Below are 27,978 nucleotides of genomic sequence, written 5' to 3' on the forward strand. Positions count from 1 at the left end.
TGCTCACTGGTTCTGTCCCCACAAATAGAAAGAAGACTGCCAACCTGGGAAGGTTATTGTGCACACCGAGAAGATACTGAAGCCACATGGGAGTTCTCTTGGTTGTCCAGATGGTTGGCATTCATTAAATTCCAGCTCCAAAAGAACAGCTGTAATGGTGGTTGTTGCTATGTTCTCTGATCTGTGGATATGAGGCAGAAGAAAGCCAGATCTTAGCTTGTGAATGGGACCCTTCTCCATTTTCTCCAGCTTTCAGCTGACACAATGTAATAAATCCTGCATCACTTTATCCTATGTTAAATGTGAACTCTTACATTCACATCAGAGATGAGGTGTCTGTGGCCTTCTGAAGCAGTCAATTTAAGACATGAAGTTACCCACAGCCTGAAATCTTAACCAACTGAGACTTTATTACTTCCACGTTTATTTTAGTGACAGAGTGGTGAGTACAGAGGCTCCTGCCATGAGACTAGGTCACTGCTGGCCCTCCTGGTGGCATCATCCACCATTCCCTTGGTTGATCATCCTCTAGCTCACCATCCAGGCTGCTCATATAATCCTGATAGATGCCCTCCTACCTGCTGATCATGCTTCCAGAACATTTCCTTTACCTGTCTCCCCACACACTCCTCTTATGCATGCCGGGACAAATTCCCATGTCCACCCAGGGCCCATCCTTTTGTTTTAACATTGCTTCTTTTAACTAAGTCATTAGTGAAAAGATGTTTAATTAAATAGGTGGAAAAAAACACAGAGACCCTACTACAGAAATACATAGTTTATTTATCCATGTTCTCTTTCAACCCTTGTCCATATATGCATAAATACTTTACCACAAATATCAGTGCACAGACTTCTTGGTATCTCTATTTTTTTAAACTTACGTTATAAGCATTTTCAGGTTTCACTAGTATCACTTTTAACAACCAATGAACAAACAAATTAGAACAGCAAATCAACTGAGCAAACACCTAGGAGCGAGTGATGTATTCATTAGCAGTAACTCCCCACTGGTTTTCTTAAGTGCAGGGCGGTGTCCCTGGTCGTCCTTTGGTCTTGAGAATTTCATCACCAGAGACTTTTCATTCATATCCGAATCCCAACCAGGTTTCCTCAGGTGACAATGCTGCAAAGGTGACGCCTCCTCAAACGGCTTGAGGGCTGGGAGGTAGGCTATTTCTTCTTGCATTTCATCCTGCTGTGCGTTTTCTGGTGCCCTATCAGGTGCGAGCTCTGCGTGAAGGCCTTTCCGCACTTGCTACAGGTGTAGGGGCGCTCGCCGGTGTGAGTCCTCTGATGACGGATGAGATGGGAGCTCTGGCGGAAGGCTTTGCCGCAGTCCGGACACGGGTAGGGCTTGGCCCCGGTGTGGGTCCGCAGGTGCTGGGAGATGGCCGAGCGGTCGTTGAAAGTCCTCCCGCACTCGTGACACACGAAGGGTCTCTCCCCGGTGTGAACCCTCTGGTGCTGCCTGAGGGAGGAGCTCTGTACGAACGCCTTCCCGCAGTCCCGACACACATAGGGCTTCTCTCCCGTGTGGATCTTCTTGTGCACCGAGAAGTACCTGGGATTCCGGAACGTCTTCCCGCATTCGCTGCACCGGCACACCTGGCTCCCTTTGTGAATTCGCGTGAAGGTGATCTGAGGGGCGTTCCGGGCGCAGGGCCTCCCGCCCCCGTCGCGGCCGCCGCCGCCGCCGCCGCCGCTCTCCACAGCCTTCCCGGCGCCTCTGCGCTTTGGAGGAAGCTTTACGCATGCGCCGCGTGTCCCCTTTTTAAGCCAGGGGTCGCGCTTGCGCAAGCGCTTTCTAGGAACAGCCTTTTGAAGGGAGACGCGGACGCGGTCTGGGCCTGTGCTCGCCTGGGGCTGGGGGCTGTCACCCGGCGGCTGCGGGGGCAGCGTTTTTTCCGAAGTGAGTGTCACCGGTTTCAGCGCTGTATCCCAGACCCCCGGGGCCCCGGCCTGCAGAGCCTCTCCGGAGGTGGAGGGCCGGGCGTCATCCGCCGAGGACCCCTCTTCCTCCTTTAGGGGGCAGGCGGTCCCCTCCTCAGGAGGGCCAGGCTGGGGCGTTAACTGCTTCCTGTCCAGGGTCGTCTCCCACCCTGAAAGAAACCCAGACGTGTGGACCGCGTGGAGAGAAAGTTTCGGGTTGATAGTACGACATAATCAGATATCCAGAAGCTTCCTCCCGCCCCAAGTGCAGCCACGCAGGCTGGGGAGGGAGACCAACGCACTGAAGCAGCAGAGCTCGGCAGAAGGCTGAGCGTCTGGGTTCTCATATCCCCTTGGGATTTGGATAGCAAATCAGTCCTTCACTGGACCCGAGGCTGCCTCTGTCCACACCTTGCCTGCCCCTGTAGGTCTACAGCGTCAGCTAAAGGCCTGGAGGCTGCAGGGGACTCTTGAGGGCACATGTAGACCTTGCGCTGGGCCCAGAGGAGGTATACGCCTGGACTTAGAGACTCTGGGGCATCCAGGGGACGGTGGCGGGGCCTTACCCACAGACACCAGGTGTCCCAAGGTCTCCAGCATCACATCGTGGTACTCAGTCCGCTGTGTCGGGTCCAGCAGCCCCCACTCCTCCGTGCTGAAGTCCACGGCCACGTCTAGGAAGGTCACTGGATCCTGCAACGTCACACACATGTCTCAGCAGGAAGGTCAGAGTCCTTGGTAGGTACAGAAGAGAGGCTAGCAGGGACATTCCAACAGAGCTCACTGTGCTGGTGCTCCCCAGCTTTGGGGGTTTACTGGGAAACACTGCCTGGGGCCCGTAAGAGGTCCAATGAGTGTGTTTTGATGAAACCAGAGTCTGGGGCCCAGGCTGGAGTTCCTTCACAACGACTACAAGTGCCACAAACTGCTTCCTCTTTCCCCATGATGTCCCACAGGGGCCTACCCCTCCGGTTGCCTCAGGGTGGGGCAGCAGACCAGCTGCAGTATGGTTAGTCCTTTCGAGATGCCGACCAGGACTCTGGGAGTAAGAGGTCTTCCACTGCCCTATGTCTGGGAAGCACTCTGCCCACAAGGGGCAGAGCCTGCTTGAGAAGCAAGAGCCTGGAGCACCTGAATACAGCCATGCCTGCCTGTATGAAGCCTGAAGCCTGCCTCAGACCACTCGTTACACGAGACCACTTTTGTGCTCAAGCCAGGTGTTAGCCCTGACCAAGGCCATATACACACCATCACTGGCCACTTTCTGAGCCTCAACAGTCAGTTAGACAGGACCAGTCCTATTTTGTCCACACCCTGGCTCTGGTTATTTTGAAGCAAATACCAGGCTTTGTTTTAGTCATAAACACCCAAATCTGTGTTTCCAGAGAATGAAGTCTCTTTTGTTTTAACTGAGATCCAGCTGTCATTTGCATGCCAGGGCTCAAGGCTGCCTGCCCCTCACTTGGCCCTTCTTCCTCTTCGGTCCAGATTTCCTGACTCTGGGTCACTGTGCCCCATCATGGTCTCCAATGGCATTATGGACACTGGACGGCAGGCCTGCCGGGCAAGTCAGGACCAGAGAAGGAAAGTGTGACACTCCCCACTCACCTCAGGCAGTGCCTTCGTGGGCCAGGTAGCTGTGTCCTTCTCCTGCTGAGCTGCGGGAAGGAGGGCGCCAGGGGGGACCTGGGTGGGCAGTGCTGGGAAGAGACGTCAGCACAGGGTGAGCAGGGCAAGGGCAGCCCACCTCTGGCTCTGGGATGCCTGGGGCCAGCACACACCCGCAGCTCATTCCATCAGTGCCCCCTCTGACCTGTGCCCAAACCCCACGTATGTGACCACCGGGCACTGGTGTCCCTCCTGCTGGCCCCTCTCCCTGCCTCTCCAAGGACTGTTCTGGAGCCCGGCCCTCCACTGAGGCAGCCGAGTCACTGCCACACCACCTCAGCGCTGGCTTCACACCTCCTCAAACACAAACCCACTGCTGGCCTCCAAGTCCTCCCTCCCTCCCTCCACCCTCCCCACAGAGGGTGGGACTTCCTCTGGCTGCCAGGACCAGACTCATTTCCTCAAACAATCTTGATGCAATTTTACCAAGTTTCTTCCACTTTAGAAAACAGCTCTGCCCAGCTCTGTGATGCTTTGATGTGACTCTCCCCATGAGTCCCCACATGGTCCTTGGGCTTCTGTAATGATGATGTGCTCCCCCCCACCCCCCACCCCCGCCACTATCAAGGGGACACACGATATGACCCAGGCTGGCCTGCCAGGCTGTCACTTCCTCCTGTCCAAAATGACTGCATCAGGGACAAACCCTGGCCCCCCAGCCAGCCAATGAGAGCCAAAGAGGCACCTGCTGGAACATATAGGAAAGAGAAATCCCATCCTGGGAGCCCCTACATGGAAACAGTGTGCATTTGAGTGAAGCTAAACCTGTACGCAGGTCAGGAAGCAAAAGTCAGAACTGTACATAGAACAACAGACTGGTTCCAAATAGGAAAAGGAGTACGTCAAGGCTGTATATTGTCACCCTGCTTATTTAACTTATATGCAGAGTACATCATGAGGAATGCTGGGCTGGAAGAAGCACAGCTGGAATCAAGATTGCTGGGAGAAATATCAATAACCTCAGATATGCCGATGACACACCCTTATGGCAGAAAGTGAAGAGGAACTAAAAAGCCTGTTGATGAAAGTGAAAGAGGAGAGTGAAAAGGTTGGCTTGAAGCTCAACATTCAGAAAACAAAGATCATGGCATCTGGTCCCATCACTTCATGGGAAATAGATGGAAAAACAGTGGAAACAGTGTCAGACTTTATTTTTTTGGGCTCCAAAATCACTGCGGATGCTGATTGCAGCCATGAAATTAAAAGACGCTTACTCCTTGGAAGGAAAGTTATGACCAACCTTGATAGTATATTAAAAGCAGAGACATTACTTTGCCAACAAAGGTCCGTCTAGTCAAGGCTATGGTTTTTCCCGTGGTCATGTATGGATGTGAGAGTTGGACTGTGAAGGCTGTTCCCCGAAGAATTGATGCTTTTGAACTGTGGTGTTGGAGAAGACTCTTGAGAGTCCCTTGGACTGCAAGGAGATCCAACCAGTCCATTCTGAAGGAGATCAATCCTGGGTGTTCATTGGAAGGACTGATGCTAAAGCTGAGACTGCAATACTTTGGCCACCTCATGGGATGAGTTGACTCACTGGAAAAGACTGTGATGCTGGGAAAGGTTGGGGGCGGGAGGAGAAGGGGACGACAGAGAATGAGATGGCTGGATGGCATCACCGACTCTGTGGACATGAGTTTGAGTGAACTCCGGGAGTTGGTGATGGAAAGGGAGGCCTGGTGTGCTGTGATTCATGGGGTCGCGGAGAGTCGGACATGACTGAGCGACTGAACTGAACTGAACCAGAGGAGTAATATAGCAGAGGACAAGCCCTGAAGACATTTGTAACCGCTGGGTCTAGCCATGCCTGAACATGAATCACTCTGGAAATTTTCAATAAATTCTATTTCTCCCTTGGACCACTCTGCAAGAGTTCATAGTGGTCACAGCCAAGTTCAACAGATATGCTGACCAAAAATGCAGGGTTCCTTGGAAAGCCTATTCCATCGTCTTCTGTAATACTAATTGGTTTCGTTCACCCCCATAGTGTGACACAGACTCACTGACTTTCATCTCACGAGCTTGACAGCTGTCTTCCTGGCACCTGTATTAGTTCCCTGGTGTAACGAGCTGCCATGACAGTGGCTCAAAATAACACGAATTTGCTGTGCTACAATTATGGAGATCAGAAGTTTGACACAAACTAAAGAGGCTAAGATCAAAGTGCTCCCAGGGCTGTATTCCTTCTGGAGGCTTAGGGAGAGTGTAATCCTTGCTCCTTCCAGTTCCCAGAGGCTCGCTACACTTCCCTTATAGCACCGCTGCTTCAGCTGTCACATCTCCTACTCTGACTTTGGCCCTCCTGCCTGTCTTCATATGGATCCTCGCAATGACCTTGGGTCCTTCCAAATAATCCAGGTTAACCTGTCCCTCTCTAGATCTTTAACTTTATCACACATGTGAAGTCCCTTGTCCCTTTTGCCATGTGAGGTTCAAGGGGTTCCAATGTGAGTACTTTTGGGACCCTCAGCCTGCTGACCACAGCACCCCAGACTCAGTGCCCATGAAGAGACCACTCCTGCAGCTGCCAGCCCTGCTCTCTCCCCACACCTGCTTCTCTAGGAAGCCCTGTTCTCTGGATGCCACTCTCCAGGCTCAGGTTCCCCCCACCCCTCCTCAAGCATCAGAGTCAATCAGTCCATCATTCATTCACTCAAGAAGCATCTTTAGAGTACCAGTCATGGACATAGAAAATGGAGGTGAGCAAACAGGTGTCCCTGCTCCATAGAACTCAGCCTAATGAAAATCAAGGCTCATCAAGGCTGGATCCCCAATTCATCCCAACCTTGTACCATCTCCCTGGCCCACCGCTACCGTCACCCACTCACCCCCATTGCTGTCAGACGCATGTTCATTTATCAGACTCCCATCTTTCTTGCTAGGTTGGAGGCTTGTTGAGCTCATGAGTCCATGAGTCCTGTCTGTCTCAGTTACCACCTTATCCACAGCCCCGAATGAGTGTGTGATGTTAGAAATCACACCAGAAATACATATACATACACCTGTGTGACTGAAATGGATGCAGCAGGGATCCCAGAAAGATAAAAATGAAGCACATTATCTGCTGGCTTAAATCAGAAATGTGTGGAGGGCTCATTAACGCAGTGCCAGGGTGGGAGGGACGTTCTAGAGGGAGGGGACATATGTATACTTATGGCTGATTTACATTGTTGTACAGCAGAAACTAACATAACACTGTAAAGCAATTATCTTCCAATTAAAAAAAAAAAAAAAGGGACACAGTGCTAGGCCCCACCCAAGTTTCAGCAGCTTTGAGATGGGGCCTGAGAGCTTCCATTTCCACAAACAGGTTTAGGGATGAGGCTGTTGTCAAGTCCTTTGACCTAGTGGTAGTGACAGGTATGTCAGCAAGGAAACATCTACAGCAGGGGTCCCCTGGGTCACAGACAGGTACCAGCCCAAGGCCTGTTAGGAACCAGGCCACACAGCAGGAGGTGAGTGGCAGGTAAAAGAGCAAAGCTCCATCGTTTGATCCCCATGGTTTCCATTACAGCCTGAACCACACCCTCCACGCATGTCTGTGGAAAAACTGTCTTTCACAACATTCCTTAGTGCCAAAAAGGTTGGGGACTGATGATCTAAAACTCTGATTCCCCAAATGGGGTCGGGGAAGGGCAGGAAGCAGATGCCCTTGGCCTAGATGGAGTGGGCACCACCCTTCTGCCACGTCAGGAAGCCTGGGTTCCTTTGCTCCCACCCTCAAGACACCCTCCCAGGAACAGCCATCTTCCCACCCTTCCATGGCACTCACTTTCCTCCTCAGATATCCAGGTCACGTCCTCCACCAGGGCCACTGCCTGCCAGCAGTCCACTGGGTGCTGAGACTCCACCCACAGCCGCAGCTTCTCGGGCAGCGCGCCCAGGAACTGCTCCAGCACCAGCAGCTCCAGCATCTGCTCCTTGGAGTGCACCTCGGGCCGCAGCCACTGGCGGCAGAGCTCCTGGAGCCAGGCCAGCGCCTCACGGGGACCGGCCACCTCCTCAAAGTGGAACCCCCGGAACCTCTGCCGAGCCATCTCAGGATCAGCTGTAAGCTTATCCAGATGTTGAGGGGGCTCCCTGAAAACCTCTGGGCTCAGGCCCTCATCTTCAGCATACAGGGCCCGGATCTGGGCATTCCGGGGAACAGCCACCTCCTGGTTCAGGGTGAGGACTTCAACCACCTCGATCTTCATCAGGGGATTCCCAGCAGGAAAAGGATCCAATTGAGGTTCCAACTGAGCCTCAGGACACTCTGAAAGTTGAAAACAGAGCAAGACAGATGGGCAAAAAAATGCATGAAAAGTTTCCCAACGTTGTTAGCCACCAATACAAGTCAAAAACCACCGTGAAAAAACAAAACAAAACAAAAACCACCGTGAAATACCACTTCCCAGTCTCTAGGATGGCTATTATCAAGGATGGGTGGTAATAGCTGTTGGTGAGGATGTGGAAAACCTAGAACTCTCGCACACTGGTAGTAGGAATACAGAACACTACACTATGTTGCAAAACAGTGTGGTAGCTCCTAAACAAGTTACACATAGAGTTATATCATGATACACCGGTTTCAATCCAAAAGAATTAAAAACACATGTCCACACAAAAATTTGTACAAGAATGTTCACAGCAGCATTATTCATAATTGCCAGTAAAGGAAAACAACCTAAATGTCTGTCAAATGATAAATGAAGAAACAAAGTAAGATCTATCCATACAATACATTTGTCTTTGGCAATAAAAAGGAATGAAGTTTTGATACATACCACAGCATGAATGAACATTGACAACATTATGCTAAGTGAAAGAAACCAGACACAAAAGGCCACATATGTATGGTTCTATTTATATGAAATGTCCAAAATTAACAAATATGGAGAGACAGAGAGTAGATGAGTGGTTTCCAGGAGATAGGAGAGTTGAAGGGGTTGGGGGATGATGGCTTCTTTAGGATACAGAAACTGTTTTGAAATAAGATCATACTGATGGTTGCACAATCTTGTGAATATAATAAAAACCACTGAACTGTTACTTTCAAAGGGTGAACTTTATGATATATAAATTATATCTCAACACAGAGTAACAACAACAACAAAACCCCAAGAGACAACCAGAACCGTGTTGCTACATATGCCTGCAACCATGAGGTGAACTGAACCTGATCCCACTTCCGTGGGAGCCAAGAATGAAAATATCTGGAAAAGGCAGGGATGCTGGGTCTTGGCACAGAGTCCAGAGAGCATTTGCTAAACAGAACTCCAGGATGGCCCTGAAATGCTAAGGAATGTGCACAAAGTAACAGGAAACAAGTTCTCTACAACTCCAAAAAGAAATGCTAATTCTGGATGACTTAAAGATTTAAAAAATAAATTTAAAAAGCTAAATAACACAAATTATGATTTACTTTCAATTAGACTTGTTTTATAAAGACAGAAATGGCATGGCTGATATTAAAAGCAAACCTATACTTTCACCCTTGCTATTGTAAGTATAAGTGGTTAAGCACAGCTCTACTTGGAAAGGAATTTATAGCATGAACTCAAAGCCTAACAATGAATGCCTAGGAACTTTACCAGACTAATCTGCTTATATCAGGGAGCCACTCAGATATGAAGACATGACTTCTGTGATACCCAGAGAATGAACACACAGACAAAGGCCAGCCAAAGTGAAAGTGAAGTCACTCAGTCGTGTCTGACTCTTTGGGACCCCATGGACTGTAGCCTGCCAGCCTCCTCCATCCACGGATTTTCCAGGCAAGAATACTGGAGTGGGTTGCCATTTCCTTCTCCAGGGGAACTTCCAGGCCCAGTGATCAAACCTGGATCTCTGGCAAGAGCCACCAGGCTCAGTAGTAAAGAGTCTGATGCAGGAGACATGGGATCCATCCTTGATCCGGGAAGATCCCACAGACTGTGGAGCAACTAAGCCTCTGTGTCACAAATAATTAGCCTGTGCTCTAGAGCCGAGGGAGAAGGCAATGGCAACCCACTCCAGTGTTCTTGCTTGGAGAATCCCATGGGCAGAGGAGCCTGGTGGGCTACAGTCCATGGGGTCGCTAAGAGTCAGACACGACTGAGTGACTTCACTTTCACTTTTCACTTTCATGCACTGGAGAAGGAAATGGCAACCCACTCCAGTGTTCTTGCCTGGAGAATCCCATGGACAGGGGAGCCTGGTGGGCTGCCGTCTGTGGGGTCGCACAGAGTCAGACATGACTGAAGCGACTTAGCAGCAGCAGCTAGAGTCAAGGAGCCACAACTACTGAGCCCACATCCTAGAGCACCAGCTCCGCAATGAGAAGCCCAAGCACCGCAACAGAGAGTAGACCCCACTCTCCGCCCCTAGAGAAAGGCCAGAGCAGCAACAGCAAAATAAAACTATTAAAAAAAAAAATAGCTGGCTGAGGGGCCCAGTGGACAAAGCATTTACCTCAATCGGACTCATCAGCGTAGCCATCCCAGACGAGCTGGTAGGTGGGAGGGGCCCTGGCAGGGTGGCTCCTGTTCCAGCCCAGAGATAGAGTCTAGCTGAATGGAGCCCATGCTGAGCCTCTGATCTGCCTCAGAACAGCTGTACCAGCGCCTACCCCACTTGCTATACCTCGGCGCGGCCCAGGGTTCCCAAGATCCCCACCAGGGAACTGATCTGAGTACACAAAGAATTCACAATGGATGCCTAGGAACTTTACCATACTAATCTACTTATGAGCAGGGAGCCAGCCAGAGATGAAAGACATGACTTCTGTGATACCCACAGAATGAATACACAGATAAAGGAAAGCTAGCATAAGACAACAACCTCTCCAGTACTCTTGCCTAGAAAATCCCATGGATGGAGGAGCCTGGTAGGCTGCAGTCCATGGGGTCGCTAAGGGTTGGACATGACTGAGCGACTTCACTTTCACTTTTCACTTTCACACATTGGAGAAGGAAATGGCAACCCACTCCAGTGTTCTTGCCTGGAGAATCCCAGGGAAGGGGGAGCCTGGTGAGCTTCCGTCTGTGGGGTCACACAGAGTTGGACACGACTGAAGTGACTTAGCAGCAGCAGCATAAGACAACAGAACTCTGAACTGCAACTTCTGTGGCAACAAGCCCAGCTCTCAGGACTTGGTTGATAACTTCCAGTTTTTCTTTCTTACCCCCAAACCAATAATCTCTAATCAGAACCTTCTCTTTTTTTTCACCATGATCTTCCCTCTCCCAATCTGCTTTTCTCTCAGCTCAGTTAGTAAAGAATCTGCCAGCAATGCAGGAGGCCCCGGTTCAATTCCTGGGTCAGGAATATCCCCTGAAGAAGGGATAGGCTACCCACTCCAGTATTCTTGGGATTCCCTTGTGGCTCAGCTGGTAAAGAATCCGCCTGCAATGTGGGAGACCTGGGTTCGGTCCGTGGGTTGGGAAGATCCCCCTTGAGAAGGGAAAGGCTACCCACTCCAGTATTCTGGACTAGAGATTTCCATGGACTATGTAGTTCATGGGGTCGCAAAGAGTTGGACACGAATGAGCGACTTTCAGTTCACTTCACTTTAAACACAAAGGATGGTGGTTGACCTCCTCTGCTAGATTCGACTCTTGAGTAATAGCCTCTGCATGTCCTCTTTTGAGTGGGCTTTATTTCCACAACACTCACTTCCTGAGCAATGTGGTAAATGATGGAGTAAAACTGGAAGACACAGGTAGTATTGAAACACAGGTCAACAAAATTGTGAAAGATCCCCGTGTGAACATTATAAAATTAGTACATTGATTTTAGGGGGACTATGACAAGATTGGAATGTTCCTGTCACACGCGGTAAAAAGCAGAACAGGAAATTACTGTTGAAAACGAGTCCCACTAAAAACGACTTCCCTGCCGAATTTACGCTTAACCTCTCTTATCCAAAACTGTATCCCCTTTCTTGTCCCCTCTGACTTCAATTCTGCGCTAACTGAACATAATCAACCAGTGTCAGACAACCAAAACTGCTGTGATCAATAGCATCATACTTTAATACAAACTGAAGCTGTCTCTCCAGGGCAAGATGAGCTAACAGATCCTGGAGCCATGGATCACCTGGACAGAGACATCGTGATAAGTCGCCTCCAACTATGCAACGCTACGGAGCCTACCAGGCTCCTCTGTCCATGCTGGTTCTCCAGGCAAGAATACTGATGTGGGTTGGCAAAAAACAGGATTAACCCCAGCCTCTCCAATCTTTCCCTTAAAAACACTCCTAGGATTTGTCTCCATGTAACTGCACTCATCTCACACGCCAGTAAAGTAATGCTCAAAATTCTCCAAGCCAGGCTTCAGCAATCCGTGAACCGTGAACTTCCAGATGTTCAAGCAGGTTTTAGAAAAGGCAGAGGAACCAGAGATCAAATTGCCAACATCTGCTGGATCGTGGAAAAAACAAGAGAGTTCCAGAAAAACATCTATTTCTGCTTTATTGACTATGCCAAAGCCTTTGACTGTGTGGATCACAATAAACTGTGGAAAATTCTGAAAGAGATGGGAATACCAGACCACCTCATCTGCCTCTTGAGTAACCTGTATACAGGTCAGGAAGCAACAGTTAGAACTGGACATGGAACATCCGACTGGTTCCAAATAGGGAAAGGAGTACATCAAGGTTGTATATTGTCACCCTGCTTATTTAACTTATATGCAGAGTACATCATGAGGAACGCTGGGCTGGAAGAAGCACAAGCTGGAATCAAGATTGCCTGGAGAAATATCCATAACCTCAGATATGCATATGACACTACCCTTGTGGCAGAAAGTAAAGAGGAACTAAAAAGCCTCGATGAAAGTGAAAGGGGAGAGTGAAAAAATTGGCTTAAAGTTCAACATTCAGAAAACTAAGATCATGGCATCTGGTCCCATCACTTCATGGGAAACAGATGGACTTCATGGGAAACAGATGGGGAAACAGTGTCAGACTTTATTTTCTTGGGCTCCAAAGTCACTGCAGATGGTGACTGCAGCCATGAAATTAAAAGACGCTTACTCCTTGGAAGGAAAGTTATGATCAACCTTGATAACATATTAAAAAGCAGAGACATTACTTTGCCAACAAAGGTCCGTCTAGTCAAGGCTATGGTTTTTCCAGTGGTCATGTGTGGATGTGAGAGTTGGACTGTGAAGAAAGCTGATCGTCGAAGAATTGATGCTTTTGAACTGTGGTGCTGGAGAAGACTCTTGAGAGTCCCTTGGACTGCAAGGAGATCCAACCAGTCCATTCTAAAGGAGATCAATCCTGGGTGTTCATTGGAAGGACTGATGCTAAAGCTGAAACTCCAATACTTTGGCCACCTCATACGACGAGTTGACTCATTGGAAAAGACTCTGATGCTGGGAGGGATTGGGGGCAAGAGGAGACGGGGACGACAGAGGATGAGATGGCTGGATGGCATCACCGACTCGATGGACATAAGTTTGAGTGAATTCTGGGAGTTGGTGACGGACAGAGAGGCCTGGCGTGCTGCGATTGATGGGGTCGCAGAGTCGGACACGACTGAACTGAACTGAATAAACCTTTACTTTTCAGCAAACTCCCGCTGTTGGTTTGGCTTTCTACGCCTGGCGCACACGAGGTCAGTTATATTACTGTGGAGTAACTGCAGCTGCTTTTAAAAAAATCTGAAAGCGACTAGGAGTAGCGGCTGCTTGTATCGCCGTCTCCGTGCTTTCCCTCACCGTCCGTGGCCACTCACACACCTGCTGCGTATGTCGCCGCGCACTTAACTGCGGCGGCAGCAGAGCTGGTTTTGGCAGAGCCCGTGGCCACACCAGACGACTGTGGACGAAGCCCGCCCTGCCCCTCCTCCTAAGGGTGGAGTTTGGACGCCTACGCTTCCTTCACAGCCTCACCGGCGCCTCTCAAAGTTCTAGGAGATTAGGGCCGGGACTTCCGGCCTGGACGGAAACGCGTCATACTCCCGCCGCACTACAACTCCCAGAAACCTCCAAGTCGTGGGACTTCCGGCGCCGCCATATTGAGGCTTTGGGTTCCTCTGAGGCCTGGCGGGATTGTGGCGCACTCGCCTCTCACCTCCTCCTCTCGCGTTCCCTCTCCTGGCGTCCCTGGGTCAGTGCGGCGGAGCCTCCATACACACCTTCCCGAGCTGCAAGTCTGCTTGTTGGGCGACGCTGGGTGTCGGGAGCGCGGCCACTTTCCTCGAGAGTAACGAGCACCTGGATTCCCGACCCGTTTTCCTCCCCGCCCTCACATTCTTTGCCTGTCTCCTTAGGGCTTTTTGTCTTCCTTTCTCCGAACTTTCTGATTACACACCTCGACTCGGCAGCGGCCTCCACGGACCTCACGGGTTTTGCCCGTTATGGCGCGTGATCCCACGAGTGAGTCAGCTCGGGGTCAGAAGTCGCCCAGTGGCAGCTGGGGCCGCCCATCCAGACTGGCCTTGGGCGCTCCAGGGTCGAAAAACAGCTCCTGGGCCACGCTGTCACTTAACGGCCGCTGCCCGGTCACTCCTTTCCTACTTTTAAAGTGACTTTTTCCTTGATGAAAATCATGACAGACATTTGACCTTCCATTTCCAGACCCTTCCCCCAACTTCCTCTCAAATAAGGCTTTGAGTTAGTTTCATGTGGATACTTGGCTGCCTCAGTTCATACCTGCGTTATCTTGAGCATTTATTTAGTTCCCTTCCTGTTCCTCAGGATTTCTGAAGCCTTATTCCCGCCTCGATGGACATGAATTTGAGCAAGCTCTGGGAGTTGGTGATGGACAGGGAAGCCTGGCGTGCTGTAGTCCATGGGGTCGCAAAGAGTCGGACCCAACTGAATGACTGAACAGAACGGATTTCCGCCGCCTCCTCCAATCATTCTTGACTTGAAAGCACAGTTTTTTCTTTCAATTACAGCTCTTAAGGCTTAGAATTTCTCTCTGGGGATAACAAGGTGGGGCTCCCTAGGGGCTCCGTGCTGGGCCACAAGCACCATTTTGAGCAATAATGCATGACACTTAAATTTCCGTTTTTTATTCCTTGGTTAATCAGAGGACTTTTTATTTAGTGCTTTTTCCCTAAAAAAAAAAAAAAAAGTTGGGTTTTTTTCTATTTTACTTCATTCCCTCTAACCCCATCCCTTCTTTAATCTGGATTATATATTTACTTCCTCCTTATCGTTGGGGGCACCAGGGTGTTTTCCTTTGTTGCTGGCTCCAGTGTATCCGACCTCTCCCTGCTGTACCAACCCTCCAGGTGGACACTGGTTATGCAGTTATCATAAACAACTACTGGATGCTGTGCAGTACCTGAAATGGCCGTGGGTAAGTGTCACTCCGGGCACCTCAGTCTTCTGTCTCATCTCAGGAACAACTCCGCAGTCCCTCTAAAGGTAACCCTCAGAGCTGTCTGTATTGGCCCCACTTGACAGAAAATGAAAGCTCTGTGTACTTAGCTAGCAAGGCTGAACCTGGATCCACACCTCACTCAGGGAGGACTGACTGACCTACCCACCTGCCTTGGGAGCTGCATAAAATGATCCCTCAGCCACAAATCCCAAGTGCTGGCTTTCAACCCACCAGCTGAAAAACCCCCAGGGGTGGGGGGTGGGATAGGATTGGGGGAATTTAGTGCCCCCACCTGCAATTCCCTATCTAGCTAGGGGGCTATTTTATAAATTCACTGAGCCTTTGGGCAAGGGGCTTAATCCTTCTGGGCCTCAGTTTCCCCATCCTAAGTGATTAGAGACCTCAGGCAGGTACTGCGAGTGTAAAGGCTGATGGGAGCTGTTGTTTTCTTCTCTCATACTCTCTCTGCTACCTTCAGGTAAGCTGTCTCTCTCACAGTGCCCAGTTTTCTAGTGAAAGCTTTGCTTTCAGACCACAAAAATAACAGTAACTAATTACAATGTCCTTCTACCAGCTTGTTGGGGGTGGGGCAGGGGCAGCTCCCCTCATCCCTGTTGCCCCCTCCCTTTGTCTAGGATGCCCTCAGCTCACCCTGTCTCCTCCTTTCCCAATTTCTTACTCCTCAGCTCTGGACATCTTGCTACATCACGTTCTAAACGTGTCTCCCCTCACTGGCCTGCTGAGGCTGCTAACTGGGTCTCACGCATTGGAAACTCCTAAGCCAAGCCAAGAGGAGGATGTGCCAAAGCTGTTGATGATCATCTTTACAGTCGGCCTTCAAATCAGTAATAGCACCTACCATTTCATGAAGCCCTCCAAGGACCTGCCTGGGCTTTTACAACACCACAGCCCCATTAAGCAAGTAACCAACTTTTAACACAGATTAACACTGGGAGACGCTAAGAATCTGCAGAAGGGAGCACCTGGAAACCATACCCTGTTCTTTTACGCCTTTTATACCAAAGAGGGCTTCACATAGCTACAATCTTTTCCTCAAATGTGCCCAAGAGTGTCTCATCCAGAAGTCACTGCACTTGCTACCTGCCTGCCAGGTGATGTCTTTCCTAACATCTCTGCTTCTCCTTCTCCATCCAGCTCTCAAGTCAGATGTCATCTCGGAGCTATCTTCCCACCCAGTTCTAAACCAATATTGCCCACCCGTGCTTCCCCACTCCTGTATCTTCCCCATATATATACTCTTGTTTCATTTTTCTTCCTACCATTGATTGCCACCTTTAAGCATCTGGCTCATTAATTTCTCTCTCCACCTCTACAACAGCACTGCTCAGTGGAACGTTCTTTGGTGAAGGGAATATTCCAGATCTGCACTGTCCAACATAGTAGCCATTAGCTGCAAGTGACCAGTGAACATTTGAAAGGCCAGCACAACCAAGGAACTGAACTGGTAAGTTTGTTTTAGTAGGTTTACATTTACTCAGCAACACAGGCTAGTAGCTTCTCTGGAATGAGTGTAAGCCCAGTGAGACAGGGGCCTTTCCACCCTGTTTATCATGGTGACCCTTCCCTATAACAGCACTTGGCATTTTGGCAGGTGTTCAAGCAGTATTTGTTGACACAGCACAGCTTCTAAGTGCTTTGGTGAACAGTGCACCAAGACATTTGGGCCTTTCAGCCTTATGCTTGCCCATATTTCAAATTTCAGGAAGTCTCATTGGCACTGAAATTGTGTCCCATCTGTATGGTTATCATGGGAAGATAGCCGCTGCTGCAAAGTTCCCATCTTTTACTCGGGAGCCTAAGCAGGTCATGGGGTAAGAGGACCTTGGTTTAAACCCCCACCTGTTTCTTCCCAGACAAGCCAGGTCAGGGACTTGTGTTCATGCTCCTACAGCATGAATGGGGCTGTGGAGTTTCTCTGGGGCTGCTGGCTGGAATAATTATAGGACTTAAGAAAGGGACTTCATGCATTTCTAGCCTTTTAACCCCTCAAAAGAAGTCAGTGTTTTTACATACTTAAGTCTTACATGGCCCTCTAACATAACTTTCTCCAAATAGAGCCTGCTCATTCCTTACCAATTTATTCTTAGGTTCCGTTTCAAAAAAGTATCAATAACAAAATCATTCCTCTATGTTAAAGTGGTTATTCCTGCTTTAAGCCACAGGTATTAAGTTTTTGTATTTTATACTCTGTTGCAGCTGCTCAACTCTTATAACTGTTTAAGAGGATAAGTTTTTTTATTTAAACACATTATCTAAAAATAGATAAAACAGGTGTTCATTATTACAAGCTACAGATATTTTCTCCTTTTCAATATTTTCCTCATTTTGTGCTTTAATGAGAACAATGCTATGTATAGGTTGCAGAAAGAACCTGTTAACAAAGCACCTCGTGTTCTGTCATTGAGTAGCTCATGTTCTATGGAAACCTATCTTTTTTTTTTTTTTGGAAACCTATCTTTTAGTAGGAAGCTAGAAAATATTCACTGCCTGGGTTAATACAGAGACGCAACTAATTATCTACTTTGTTCTAAGAAAAAGTTGGTTTTAACATTTCTCTTGGGCCAACTTTACACTTTTCCAGAAATCGTTCCATCTTATTTTTTGTTCATTCCTGTACTTAACAAATACTTACTGAGCACCTATGCTCTGTCAGGAGCTGGTGACAGCAAGATGACAGTCTTCCATTTTATGATCATACCACTGGCAGGACCTCTGAAAGTGGAAGGTCACCCTCCCACCCAATTTCCTTCTCTGGAGACAATCACATTCTATAGTTTCTATATTCTCCCAATGGCAACAATTGCTATATTAATACCTGGTGTATGTTTGCATATATATTTTTAAGGGAAAAAAAAAGACATTGGTATCCTGTATGTCTGTATATCTTTATGTACGTTAAGGTGGACTTCCCTGGTGGCTCAGATGGTGAATCTGCCTGCAATGCAGGAGACCCAGGTTTGATCCCTGGGTTGACAAGACCCCTTGTTGAAAGGAATGGCTACCCACTCCAGTATTCTTGGCTGGAGAATTCCATGGACAGAGGAGCCTGGCAGGCTACAGTCCATGGGTTGCAGAGTTGGACAGGACTGAGTGACTAATACTTTAACTTCACACGTTCACGTTAAGGAATATGTGTTAAAAGGTATATATTTTTAAGGAACACAAATATCTCTTGGTGATTGTTTCATATCAGTACATAAAGCTGGCTTATTCTTCATTCTTTGGCCATACCACATGGCAAGGGGATCTAAGTTTCCCAACCAGAGACTGAACCCACACCCCTTGCAGTGGAAGAGCTGAGTCTTAACCACTGGACTACCAGGGAGGTCCCAAGCAGGCTTATTCTTTGACAGTTGTTTAAAACACTATAATGGGAACATGTATTGCTGAATATCTGCATAGTTTCTTTTCTCTGTATAGGTTTTTAACTTGCCATTTATTTACTCTTGTCTATCCAGAAAATGGGCTTTTTTTTTCTTCTTCATTTCTGACTTACTACTGTTTTTATCTTATTTTCCCTCAGGATTCTTAGAAGTTTTTTCCTCCTCAAAAAAGGTTTGGGTCCAATGCTTAGTTCATTTACTTTCCTTCTTTTTCAGTTAATAGTTAAAGCACTTCAGGTCTTGAAATTACTCCAGAGACTGTACCTAGACACTAGGAAAAGTGGTCCTCAGATAATAGGATTAAGGTTACATGGGTCCTAGAGAGCAAATGGATGGTAACAGAGAACATGAAGTATTCTTGAATAAAGACTGCACAGTATGTGACCACACCCTGATAGGCTGGATTCCTGCCAAAACATGTTTGATAGCCATTCAAGGTTATAGACTTTTGACATTGTGCCCAGGAATGCAACCATTTCAAAGTTCTTTGTAGTACTATTTTAACATTTCTTTTATCAACCCTTACCTATGCTCCTCTTGGAGCCTGGCCTGGTCTTCAGACTCTCCTCTTTGAAGATTTCCTCATCTCTTGTAATTTTTCCAACTGTTTATTCAGTCAGCAGTTTCCTGAGCTGTAACGTCAAAGTCATTTCCTAGCAACTGGGAACATGCGAAGGAAACTGAAATAAGGATGCCTGGTTCACTCGTGCAACTTAATATTTGTTCTAGATGTTCAGATAGATAATAGAACCCAAATTGAAGAAACAGAACCTGTTTAACTATATATTCACACAGTTGACCCTTCACATGTCTATACTTCACAATTTTATTGTATTTTTTTTAAAGTAACATGGAGTACTTCACGAATGGCTTGTTATCCTTGTACAGGGGCCATGCTAATCCTCTCTGTGTTGTTTCAATTTTACTGTGCATGCTGCCGAAGCAAGCACTGTACTGCACTACTTTATATAAGGGACTTGAGCACCAACAGATTTTGGTATCTGTAGGAGTCCTAAAACAATCCCCCATGGATATCAAGGGATGGCTGTCCTAATGTGATCAAGGTTTTAAGAGTTTGTCTTTCTTACAACAATCTGGTGTAAAAACAGAATGAGACATTTCATTTCTATTATTCAGTGTGGGTCTCTTCAGTCTGTTTTTCTGTTGTTCTGTCAAACAAGGGGAGAGCTAAGCTGAATGATCTGCCTGCAGATTACATTGAGAATCTGCTCTCATATGAGTCCTCTGATGCTGAACACAATGAGGACTCCTACTGAAGGGCTTGTGGTCAGTGGGTTCTGAGACTCCTCATGCCTAACATTGATTACATTCTTAGACACTCTCCAATATCTACTTCTATGATGTTGGAAACAGAACTGTTTATGAAACTTCTCCACAGCAACCATTTCCCCGTGATTTCAGGGTTCTTAGATACAATGATTTGATGTAAGAACTTTTCCAAACAGAATACAACTGGAATTTTTTGTCCAGTATGAATTCTCTCAAATCAGGCTATAAGCATTTCCTGCTATGATTCCTGAGATTTCTTCCATTTGAGTTCTCATATTGAAAAACACATGATGAAAAGGACTTCCTCCATTTGAGGTTTTTCCATGTGAGTCTCCTCTGTGAGCCGAGCTAAAACTAGGCTTTCTCACACTAAACATATTTATTTACTCTCGTTCCTGAAAGAATTATCCTTTGTATAAAACAAATGATTTTCCACATCCCCCACATGTTGGGTTTTATAGCCCATGTGAGTCCTCTCAGGCTACACAAAAAATCTTGAGAAGAATTTCCTTCTATTCCTCCCAACAATACAATCTTCTTATACTAGCCTTTTTTTCACTAATGTCTATACTAATTTGAGATGCCACATTCATATTTACAGGGCTCTTCTGCTTAAATTCTTGACAAATAAAATGTAACTGTCCTGCAGGCTTTCCTATAATCATGACCTTCAAAATAGTCTCTATTCCATTGCATTGTCCACACTCATCTTCACAGCATCTTTTCAAATTAGTGCCTCCGTGAAGATTAATTCCATGTCTTAAGCATTTACCCAGGTTCCTTTCTACTTTAGCCACTGCTTGTGCTGCCATTTTTGCTGTCATGGAGAGCTAAGACACATGCAAACTGGGCTGCATTAGTGAGGCCTAGCTTTCATTCAGTTCCAGTTCTCTGCCTTGAGAGGCACAGCTACACTAGTGCTGGGAGAAAGAGACCACTGAAGGAGATGGTTCTCCTAACAGTAAGCAGGCCATTCCAAACACCTAAGACACCCATGTTTTTATGCACTGCCAGGACCTGAGACAGGGGCATGCCACTGCCTTCACAGACCTTTACCTGGGTGTTTCTAAGTTGTCTCCTATTCATACTTCATACATGGTACAGTTGCAGAAACATGTGAATTTAGGTGGAAGCTATTAGGTAGTTCTTTGTAAGATTCATCCGTTTGCTTAAAATTATTTCAACATAAAAATAAAAGTCAAAGAAAACCTATTTCCACCCTTTACCAGACTTCCACGTCACTGACCAATGCCAAAAATTCCAGAGTAGTAATACCTCTGTTTTCAATTCAGCCACTCAGTTGTGTCCGACTCTTTGCGACCCTATGGACTTAAGCACGCCAAGCTTCCCTGTCCATCACCACTTCCTGGAGCTTACTCAAACTCATGTCCATTGAGTCGGTGATGCCATCCAACCATCTCATCTCTGTTACTGTATTTTAAAAATGAGATACTGATACATTTTAAGTGTGTATGAAAAGTGCATATAAATACATACATTACAAAGAATAGTCACAAGAAATCCCTTGAAGCCTTCACCTGTGAACAGTTCTTTGCAGCTTCCTTTTCTGTGCCCTCCTGATCAGTTACTCAACTGGCCTCATTGGATCCACCGCTCACGGAGAGGAGCCAGCTTCTCCCAGCCCTGTTGCTACTCTCTTGGGGCAGATATTAACCACCTCTTCCCTATGTGCTACCACTGCAGCCCCCCACCTGCTCGCATGTGTGCCCTTCTGTCCTCAGAATGAGCTGTAGAAAGCACAGCACACTTACTCAAGGAAGATCAAACCCCCCTGACAGTGGAGGCCCCAAACTTAACTTGCCTATCAGTACACCTCGGTTACTTCCTGCTGCTGCTGCTGCTAAGTCACTTCAGTCGTGTCCGACTCCGTGTGACCCCACAGACAGAAGCCCACCAGGCTCCCCCGTCCCTGGGATTCTCCAGGCAAGAACACTGGAGTGGGTTGCCATTTCCTTCTCCAATGTGTTAAAGTGAAGTCGCTCAGTCGTATCCGACCCTTAGCGACCCCACGAACTGCAGCCTACCAGGCTCCTCTATCCATGGGATTTTCTAGGCAAGAGTACTGGAGTGGCTTGCCATTGCCTTCTCTGCGGTTACTTCCTTCCAGCCTAATAAGTGACTTTCCATTCCCAGAATGTGCCACGCTTGCTTCATTCTCAGGGTAACCCCAAGTGGCATTTCTGCACCTGGAAACTAAGCTCTTTGCCTCTATTCTTGCCCATCTGCTGACTTTCTGTTCTTCAGGCATTGGCTTAAAATCTTGGCCCTGCAGTGCCCCGACCCCGCCTCTAGAGTAATTCCCTGTTGCTCCCTGCTTTACACCATGTTATTCTTCTCCATTCATACCACTAGTTAACTGGCATTACTCGGTTACATCAGTGTGGTGTGTTGGTAGAAGGTGCTCATCTGTTAGATTGAGGAGTCTACAATCACAGGGAATTACACTAGGTCTTTGGCTTACTACCAAGTACACACTCTCTCTTTTTATACTGCATAGGACACAAGGGGCCTTCCACAAATATTTCTGAGGTCAAGGGGAGACAGTGGAGGAAGAACATCACATAAAGTTTTCTTTGTGATGCAGCATAAATCTGTTAGGCACCTATCACCCCAGGCCTAGCTTGTAACACAGGATCTCTCGTTCTAGGACACCACCCCTGAATCTCCTATCCCCTGGGAAGCCAGCTTTTCTGACATGTGCAGAACCGTAAGTGCCCAATGCCCCCCATGGCAACTAGATTCAGGAAACTGCTAGATCATCCAGATATGCATGGCTGGAACGTAATCACCAAAGATGCAGGCCAGGTACAGATTTCACAGCTGGACACTGTGAAAGTTCCAGGTCGTTCCAGAGCCACTTGCATTAAAGCACAGAGAACAAAGGGGGAACACAAGAAGTTCTTACAAAGCCATCACACTCTGATACAGAAGTGTCCAAAAATAACAAATACAAAGAAAACCACCCACCTCACCAAAGTAATTTATGAACATTGATGCAGAAATCCTAAAAAAGTTAATAGACATCAGGACATTACAACAGGGGCACATCTATAATTATGTCACTGTTAACTGTTCAAAAGAGAAAATCTCCATGATCACCTTGGAGGGCTTTGGAGGGAAAATTGGGGCTATTACTAATTTTCAGTTACTAGAAAGGGTGAGATGACTGTTCCTTTATCCAGATAAAAAGTGATATGAATCAAAGCAGAATCAGTAACTTTCCCTTTTAAGTCAGAGACCAGATACTTAAAATCGTCACATTCTCAGCCCAGTGTTTTGGAAGCAGCGGCTGTGAGGAATGTAATTATTTCCTCACCTACCTTGAATGCAAAAGAAGTAAAATAATAATACTTTATACTTGCCAATAATATGACTCTGTATTGAGAAAATTAATGATAACCTAACAAAACTGTTACAAATAAGAATTTAGCAGCAGGATAGGTTCATCTGCAGCAACTACGCAGGACTGCACAGGAGGGGTAACCTGAGCAGATAAGACCGCAACTGGAGGGAATGCCGAACCACACGTGGAAAGACTGACCAGCGCAGTGAGAGGAGTGGATCCCTCCTTGTACACCTGTGCCAGAACTTGACTGAGACCAGTTCTGATCAAATTTCTGAATGCAGTTAAATGTAATATACATTCTAATAGCATTTTCTCAATGAATCCTGACAAGCTGATGGAAGGTATTCATCTGGTTGAGAACAGATAATAGGTTTTTTTAATTAAAAAAATAGAGGGCCTACTGTTTATCCAAGATTGTTATAAAGCTACAGTAAGTACAGTAATACGGTGTTTACTAAGATACTGACAGAGAGCAAGGGACCACAGGGGGCCAAGAAGGCCGGCATACAACAGTGACTATGAGAGAGAGGATAAAGATGGTGTTCCAATAATCAGAAAATAGCATTGAAAAAACTTGTGCCCCACACCAATTACACAAAGAACCCAGTTCATGAAACAGCTAAACAAAACCCAAAAATACCAGAATAAAGTATTTGTACAATCTGCCCATGTATGGCATGAAACTTAGATTAGGAATAAAGACAGATCTGAAAGAAAAAAAAGTATATGAAATCATAAAACTTATTTATGGAGACTAAATAAAGGTAGGAGATACATATTGGACTGTTACCTGCAGTTACTATCCATAATATATAGTAGAGTCCTCCCCACCACCACACACAAAAGACAAACCAACAGAGGGAAAAAAGGAAAATAGAAAAACTCACAAAAGCAAAAGTATAAATAATCTGTAAACTTAGAAACCAAACTGAATATATCTTTTCCTATCAGATCTGTAAACCTTAAAAATAGGACTATAAGTAATCTTACAAAGAGGAAAAGGAAGTCTCATGTTTTTGAGCAACTATATGTATTTTAAAGGAACTTAAGACAGCAACTTGTTGCTACCAAATTTTTTCACTTATATCTTGCTTGATTCTACATTCTATTTCTAGAAATGTTATCTACACAAAAAATCCAACTTGATTGTGCAAAAAATTGTATGCAAGGATTTTTTTTTTTTACAACTACTTGAATGTCCATCAAAGAAGTCACATGTGGTCTACACTGCATTTGTGAAAATGAACGATGCAAACCTGTCTCCGCTGAGTATGGTCACACCCCCCAAAACATAAACTTACCTAAATGTAAAGATTAAAACAAATCTGGCCAGAGCCACACACAAGTTACTGGAAATTATAAAAGGGAAGGGCAAATAGACCATGAGTGAAGCAGGGTGAGGATACCCCTACTGCCAACCTGGCATCGGCAAGAGGTTCCCATTCTGCCAAGCAGTGCCCCCTGACTGAAGCCAAGGAAAATGCAGAGCTTGATTCAGCATGTTGGCAGCTACTCCTCTCAACACTCCACTAGGGGTTTTCCCCATCCAACTCCTTTGCTAAGGCACTAGTTCCTGACTAACCAGGACTCCCACACCAGGACTCCCATGTGCCTGGTTCTCACCTGAAAAGGTGTCTTGAGGAATTCCTCTCTCCACCGACCAGAGCTCCTCTTCCTCTAACTGAGATACCACATCTGGCTTGGAAAGCTGATGTTCTGCCCAAGGGAAAAGAGACAGTGCTTGGGGGGGGGTCTGTGTTCGGGACAAAGTACTTTCCTGCTGTAGCAATTCTGTTCCTGTGTTCTCCCCGGTAGACACGGCTTCTGGTCTAGGGCAGTGTTGCTAACTCCACCCATCCCCTTTGCCAGCCGCTTCCCTTTCTGGATTCTCTTGACTGTAAAAGAGGCAGTGGGACTTGGTTCTGGTCAGTAAAACACTAAGGGAAGTTTGTCAGCTGGGGGCCTATGGCATTTTTCTTTCTTGTTAAGTGTGATAGTTGTAGAAAGAGAACCAGTCAAGGCCTCTGGCATTCCTTTCTGCCTTAAACTTGGATGGACATAATGCTTGGCATCAGTCAGGCACATGCTAACCTAAGAATGAAAACTTCACACTAACCATGCAGAGATGGAAGGGAGCAAGGCCTCTGATGATACACCTGAGCTGTCAGACACTGACACCATGTTCTGGAATTCTTGTTACAAAAATAGTAAGCATCCATCAGCAGTTGGAAACGTGCCCGATAGGCCCACCTCCCTGGTATTGAACACCTCTGAGGGATGGACTAGGTAAAAGTTTCAAAAGTTACATGTAAAGTTGCCCTTTCCCTCAGGCTCCAGGGCCTTGACCCTTGAACTTGGACCCCTGCAGACTGAGCCAAAGCAGACACACACTTCAGAGGCACCACATTCGGGCTGCAAAGCACAAATCTTTATTGACACAGAGGCCATCCTTACCCACTGAGACCAGGTTCCTGTAGTTCTCCAGCATCACCTCCCTGTACAGGGACTTCTGTTCGAGGTTCAGCTTTCCCCACTCATCTGGGGTAAAACCCAAGGCCACATCTTCAAAGGTCACTGGTTCCTAAAACCCACAGGTGCCTGTTCAGCCAGGGCCTGTTGTCACCCATGCTGACAGGAGGAGGAGGGTGACTGAGCAATGTAGGCACAATTAACAAGGTGATTCGAGCATTCCAGATGTCTCATCATGAGTTCCTGAATTTGTCTGAAACAGCAAACCCAAGCTTGATCCTATCAGGTCACAGCAAGTAGGACAACCCATGAGGTCAGAAAACTTTTCATTCTCTGAAAACCTTTCCACTTCTTACTAACCTGAAGGTTCCAACAGTGATATCAGGTGTATCCTTTCTCCTACGGAATTCTGTAAGCTAAATCACCACACTTCAGCCTTTAGCCTCCATCCACTGGCTATTCTGCTGCCATTTTCTTCACCTATCAGGGATTCATCCCCATCTTTCTTTTCACCCAGTGACTAAGCTTTAATTCCAAAGTACTACTGAAACCTAAGTGAAGCCTGATTCCTGCTTACACCTGCCAATGGCTTTCCCCGCTCCGTTTAAAAGATAAATTAGAATCCCCAGCGATTTGTCCTCTATTCTATTTGCTCCCTTGGAAAGCTAAGCAACTTGCTATCCCTCCGCTCACTAGGGTCTCTCTTCCTCCTGCAGTCCCCTACCCCTTATCTAGATGCTAGGGGGCCTGGGGGCATCCCAGGGAACGCGTGTGCCTGCATCACCCCTCCACCCCCACTCCTAAATCCAGCGGTAGACTCTGAAACTTATCAAGAAACCTCTACTCACACGGAACCAATCCGTCGGAAGCCCGGAGGCCATAACTTCCTCTTCCTCAACGAGTCCCGTGGGAGTAGGCAGAGTCCTAAGAAGGTCGAATTTGGGAGGTGGAAGGGGCGTGAGAGTTAGACCAAGGCCCCCGCCCGCTTGGCCCAATCAACAGGAAATGACAGGTCTAACTCCAATCTCGGAAAATGCTCTAAAAAGTCGTCTCCACCTGTTCTCGAACACCCACAGCGGCGATTTCCCAACCTCCTCACCCAGATGGAGTCGGCCCCCTACCCAGCCCGCGAGCGCCCGGATGGGGTCGGCCCGCCTCGCGCCCCTATGGGCCCCGATCCCCGACTCTCACTGCCCTAAAGGCCCCACGGCGGAAGGACGGCAGACGAGGCTGGCTCTGGGCTCCTGCGATCGGCGGGGTAGGGGCAGCCACTGGGCGCTCCCCGCGGAGCGGTCCTGGAACACAGCCCCCGACGGGCGAAGATTTCCCGCCACACTCACCCTGCGCGCGGGCGCCGCACAATGGCGCCTGTCAGCCCCCGGCGAAGTGCGTCAGTGCGTCCATTTGGACTACAACTCCCAGAGACCCCGCTGCGCGGCGCACCCCACGCTGTGGGCGGCGGACATCTTGGCGGCCAACTCGGGGTGGTAGGCGAAGCCCCGGTCGCGGAAAGAGTGCCCTTGGCGATCCCGTTGGACAGGAGGAGGCCTTCGAGGGGCAAGTTGGGCCGCTAGTGGGTCCCAGCACCTGCATGGGCGGTGACGCAGGGCTGAGAGGGAGCCTCGCCAGGCCTCGAGGGCTGCAATGCGTGGGACGAATCGGAAATGGGGAAAGGGAAGGCATGCGAGGGGCAGGGCCGGAAGTGCTGAGGGGCGGGGCGAGCTTCTCACGCCGGACGTAGAGAGGGGAGGGGCGGGCCGGAAGTGCCCTGCTGCTGCTGCTGGGGGGCTAAGTCACTTCAGTCGTGCCGACTCTGTGCGACCCCATAGACGGCAGCCCACCAGGCTCCCCCGTCCCTGGGATTCCCCAGGCAAGAACACTGGAGTGGGTTGCCACTTCCTTCTCCCATGTGTGAAAGTGAAAGTGAAGTCGCTCAGTCATGTCTGACTTGTAGCGACCCCATGGACTGCAGCCTACCAGGCTCCTCCGTCCATGCGATTTTCTAGGCAAGAGTACTGGAGTGGCTTGCCATTACCTTCTCCCGGAGGTGCCTTGAGGCAGCAGTAAAGTTGGTCCCCCTAGGCTCAGCAGTCGAGAATTGGCCTGCAGTGCCAAAGACAACGAAGACGCGGGTTCGATCCCTGGGTTGGCAAAATCGCCTGGAGCGGGAAATGGCAGCTCACTCCAGTATTCTTGCCTGAAAAATTCCGTGGACAGAGGAGCCTGATGAACTTCAGGCCAAAGGTTCTGATACAGCTGAGCACAAAGCCCTGCCAAGTTTCGGCGAAGAGGGTACTAAGTGTGTATTCACATCTAAGGGAGAGGAGGAAGGGTCAGTTTGGGACGGTGGGACGTGTTCTGAAGGCGGGACTGAAATCCTCCCGAGGTTCTGGGAGGAAAAGAGGTAAGGGCCTGCCGTGAACTGTGCTGGTGTGAAAGTGTTAGTCGCTCGTCGTGTCCAGCTCTTTGCGACCCCACGGACGGTAGCCCGCCAGGCTTCTCTGTCCATGGGATTTCCCAGGGAAGAATACCGGAGTGCGTTGCCATTC

At 47.9% G+C, this 27,978-nt stretch overlaps 2 protein-coding genes and 1 non-coding gene across 10 annotated transcripts in view; 1 reads left to right on the forward strand and 2 right to left on the reverse strand.

Annotated features, from left to right (window-relative positions):
* Positions 1-193: 193 nt before the first annotated feature.
* ZNF274 (zinc finger protein 274) lies at positions 194-26,901 on the reverse strand. Its single transcript, XM_055411256.2, has 8 exons — positions 26,770-26,901; positions 26,278-26,353; positions 25,415-25,541; positions 24,584-24,676; positions 7,373-7,855; positions 3,541-3,632; positions 2,499-2,625; positions 194-2,102 (listed from the first exon to the last, which is right to left on the reverse strand). Exons 2-8 carry the CDS (start codon positions 26,308-26,310, stop codon positions 1,174-1,176), a joined length of 1,884 nt encoding a protein of 627 aa, XP_055267231.2. The 5' UTR covers positions 26,311-26,353; positions 26,770-26,901; the 3' UTR covers positions 194-1,173.
* The window catches only part of ZNF329 (zinc finger protein 329), a 43,047-nt gene continuing 28,641 nt past the window's right edge, over positions 13,573-27,978 (forward strand). Inside the window, exons 1-3 of one of the 8 annotated variants that reach the window (XR_008683860.2) lie at positions 13,573-16,364; positions 22,262-22,321; positions 26,506-26,801. The gene's annotated coding sequence lies outside the window, so the exon portion shown is untranslated. Of the gene's footprint in view, positions 22,322-23,078; positions 25,422-26,505; positions 26,802-27,978 lie in introns of those variants that run through there. The other 7 variants (XR_008683859.2, XR_016035857.1, XR_016035858.1 and 4 more) reach the window with 7 other exon arrangements.
* On the reverse strand, positions 19,148-19,253 carry LOC129547407 (U6 spliceosomal RNA). The gene has a single exon (XR_008684080.1). It is a non-coding gene; the product is annotated as a U6 spliceosomal RNA (small nuclear RNA).

The sequence above is a fragment of the Moschus berezovskii genome, chromosome 22 (genome assembly GCF_049115385.1).
Source record: "Moschus berezovskii isolate FMDL1 chromosome 22, NW_MosBer_1.0, whole genome shotgun sequence".
Lineage (NCBI taxonomy): Eukaryota > Metazoa > Chordata > Mammalia > Artiodactyla > Moschidae > Moschus > Moschus berezovskii.

Excerpts from the sequence above, each read along its gene's own strand:
- ZNF274 (XM_055411256.2), bottom strand. The coding sequence starts at position 26,310 with ATGGCCTCCGGGCTTCCGACGGATTGGTTCCGT. Across the intron at positions 7,856-24,583 it reads TCCTCAAGACACCTTTTCAG|AGTGTCCTGAGGCTCAGTTG; the intron begins GTGAGAACCAGG and ends TTCAACTTTCAG. Across the intron at positions 3,633-7,372 it reads CTGGATATCTGAGGAGGAAA|CACTGCCCACCCAGGTCCCC; the intron begins GTGAGTGCCATG and ends GTCTCTTCCCAG.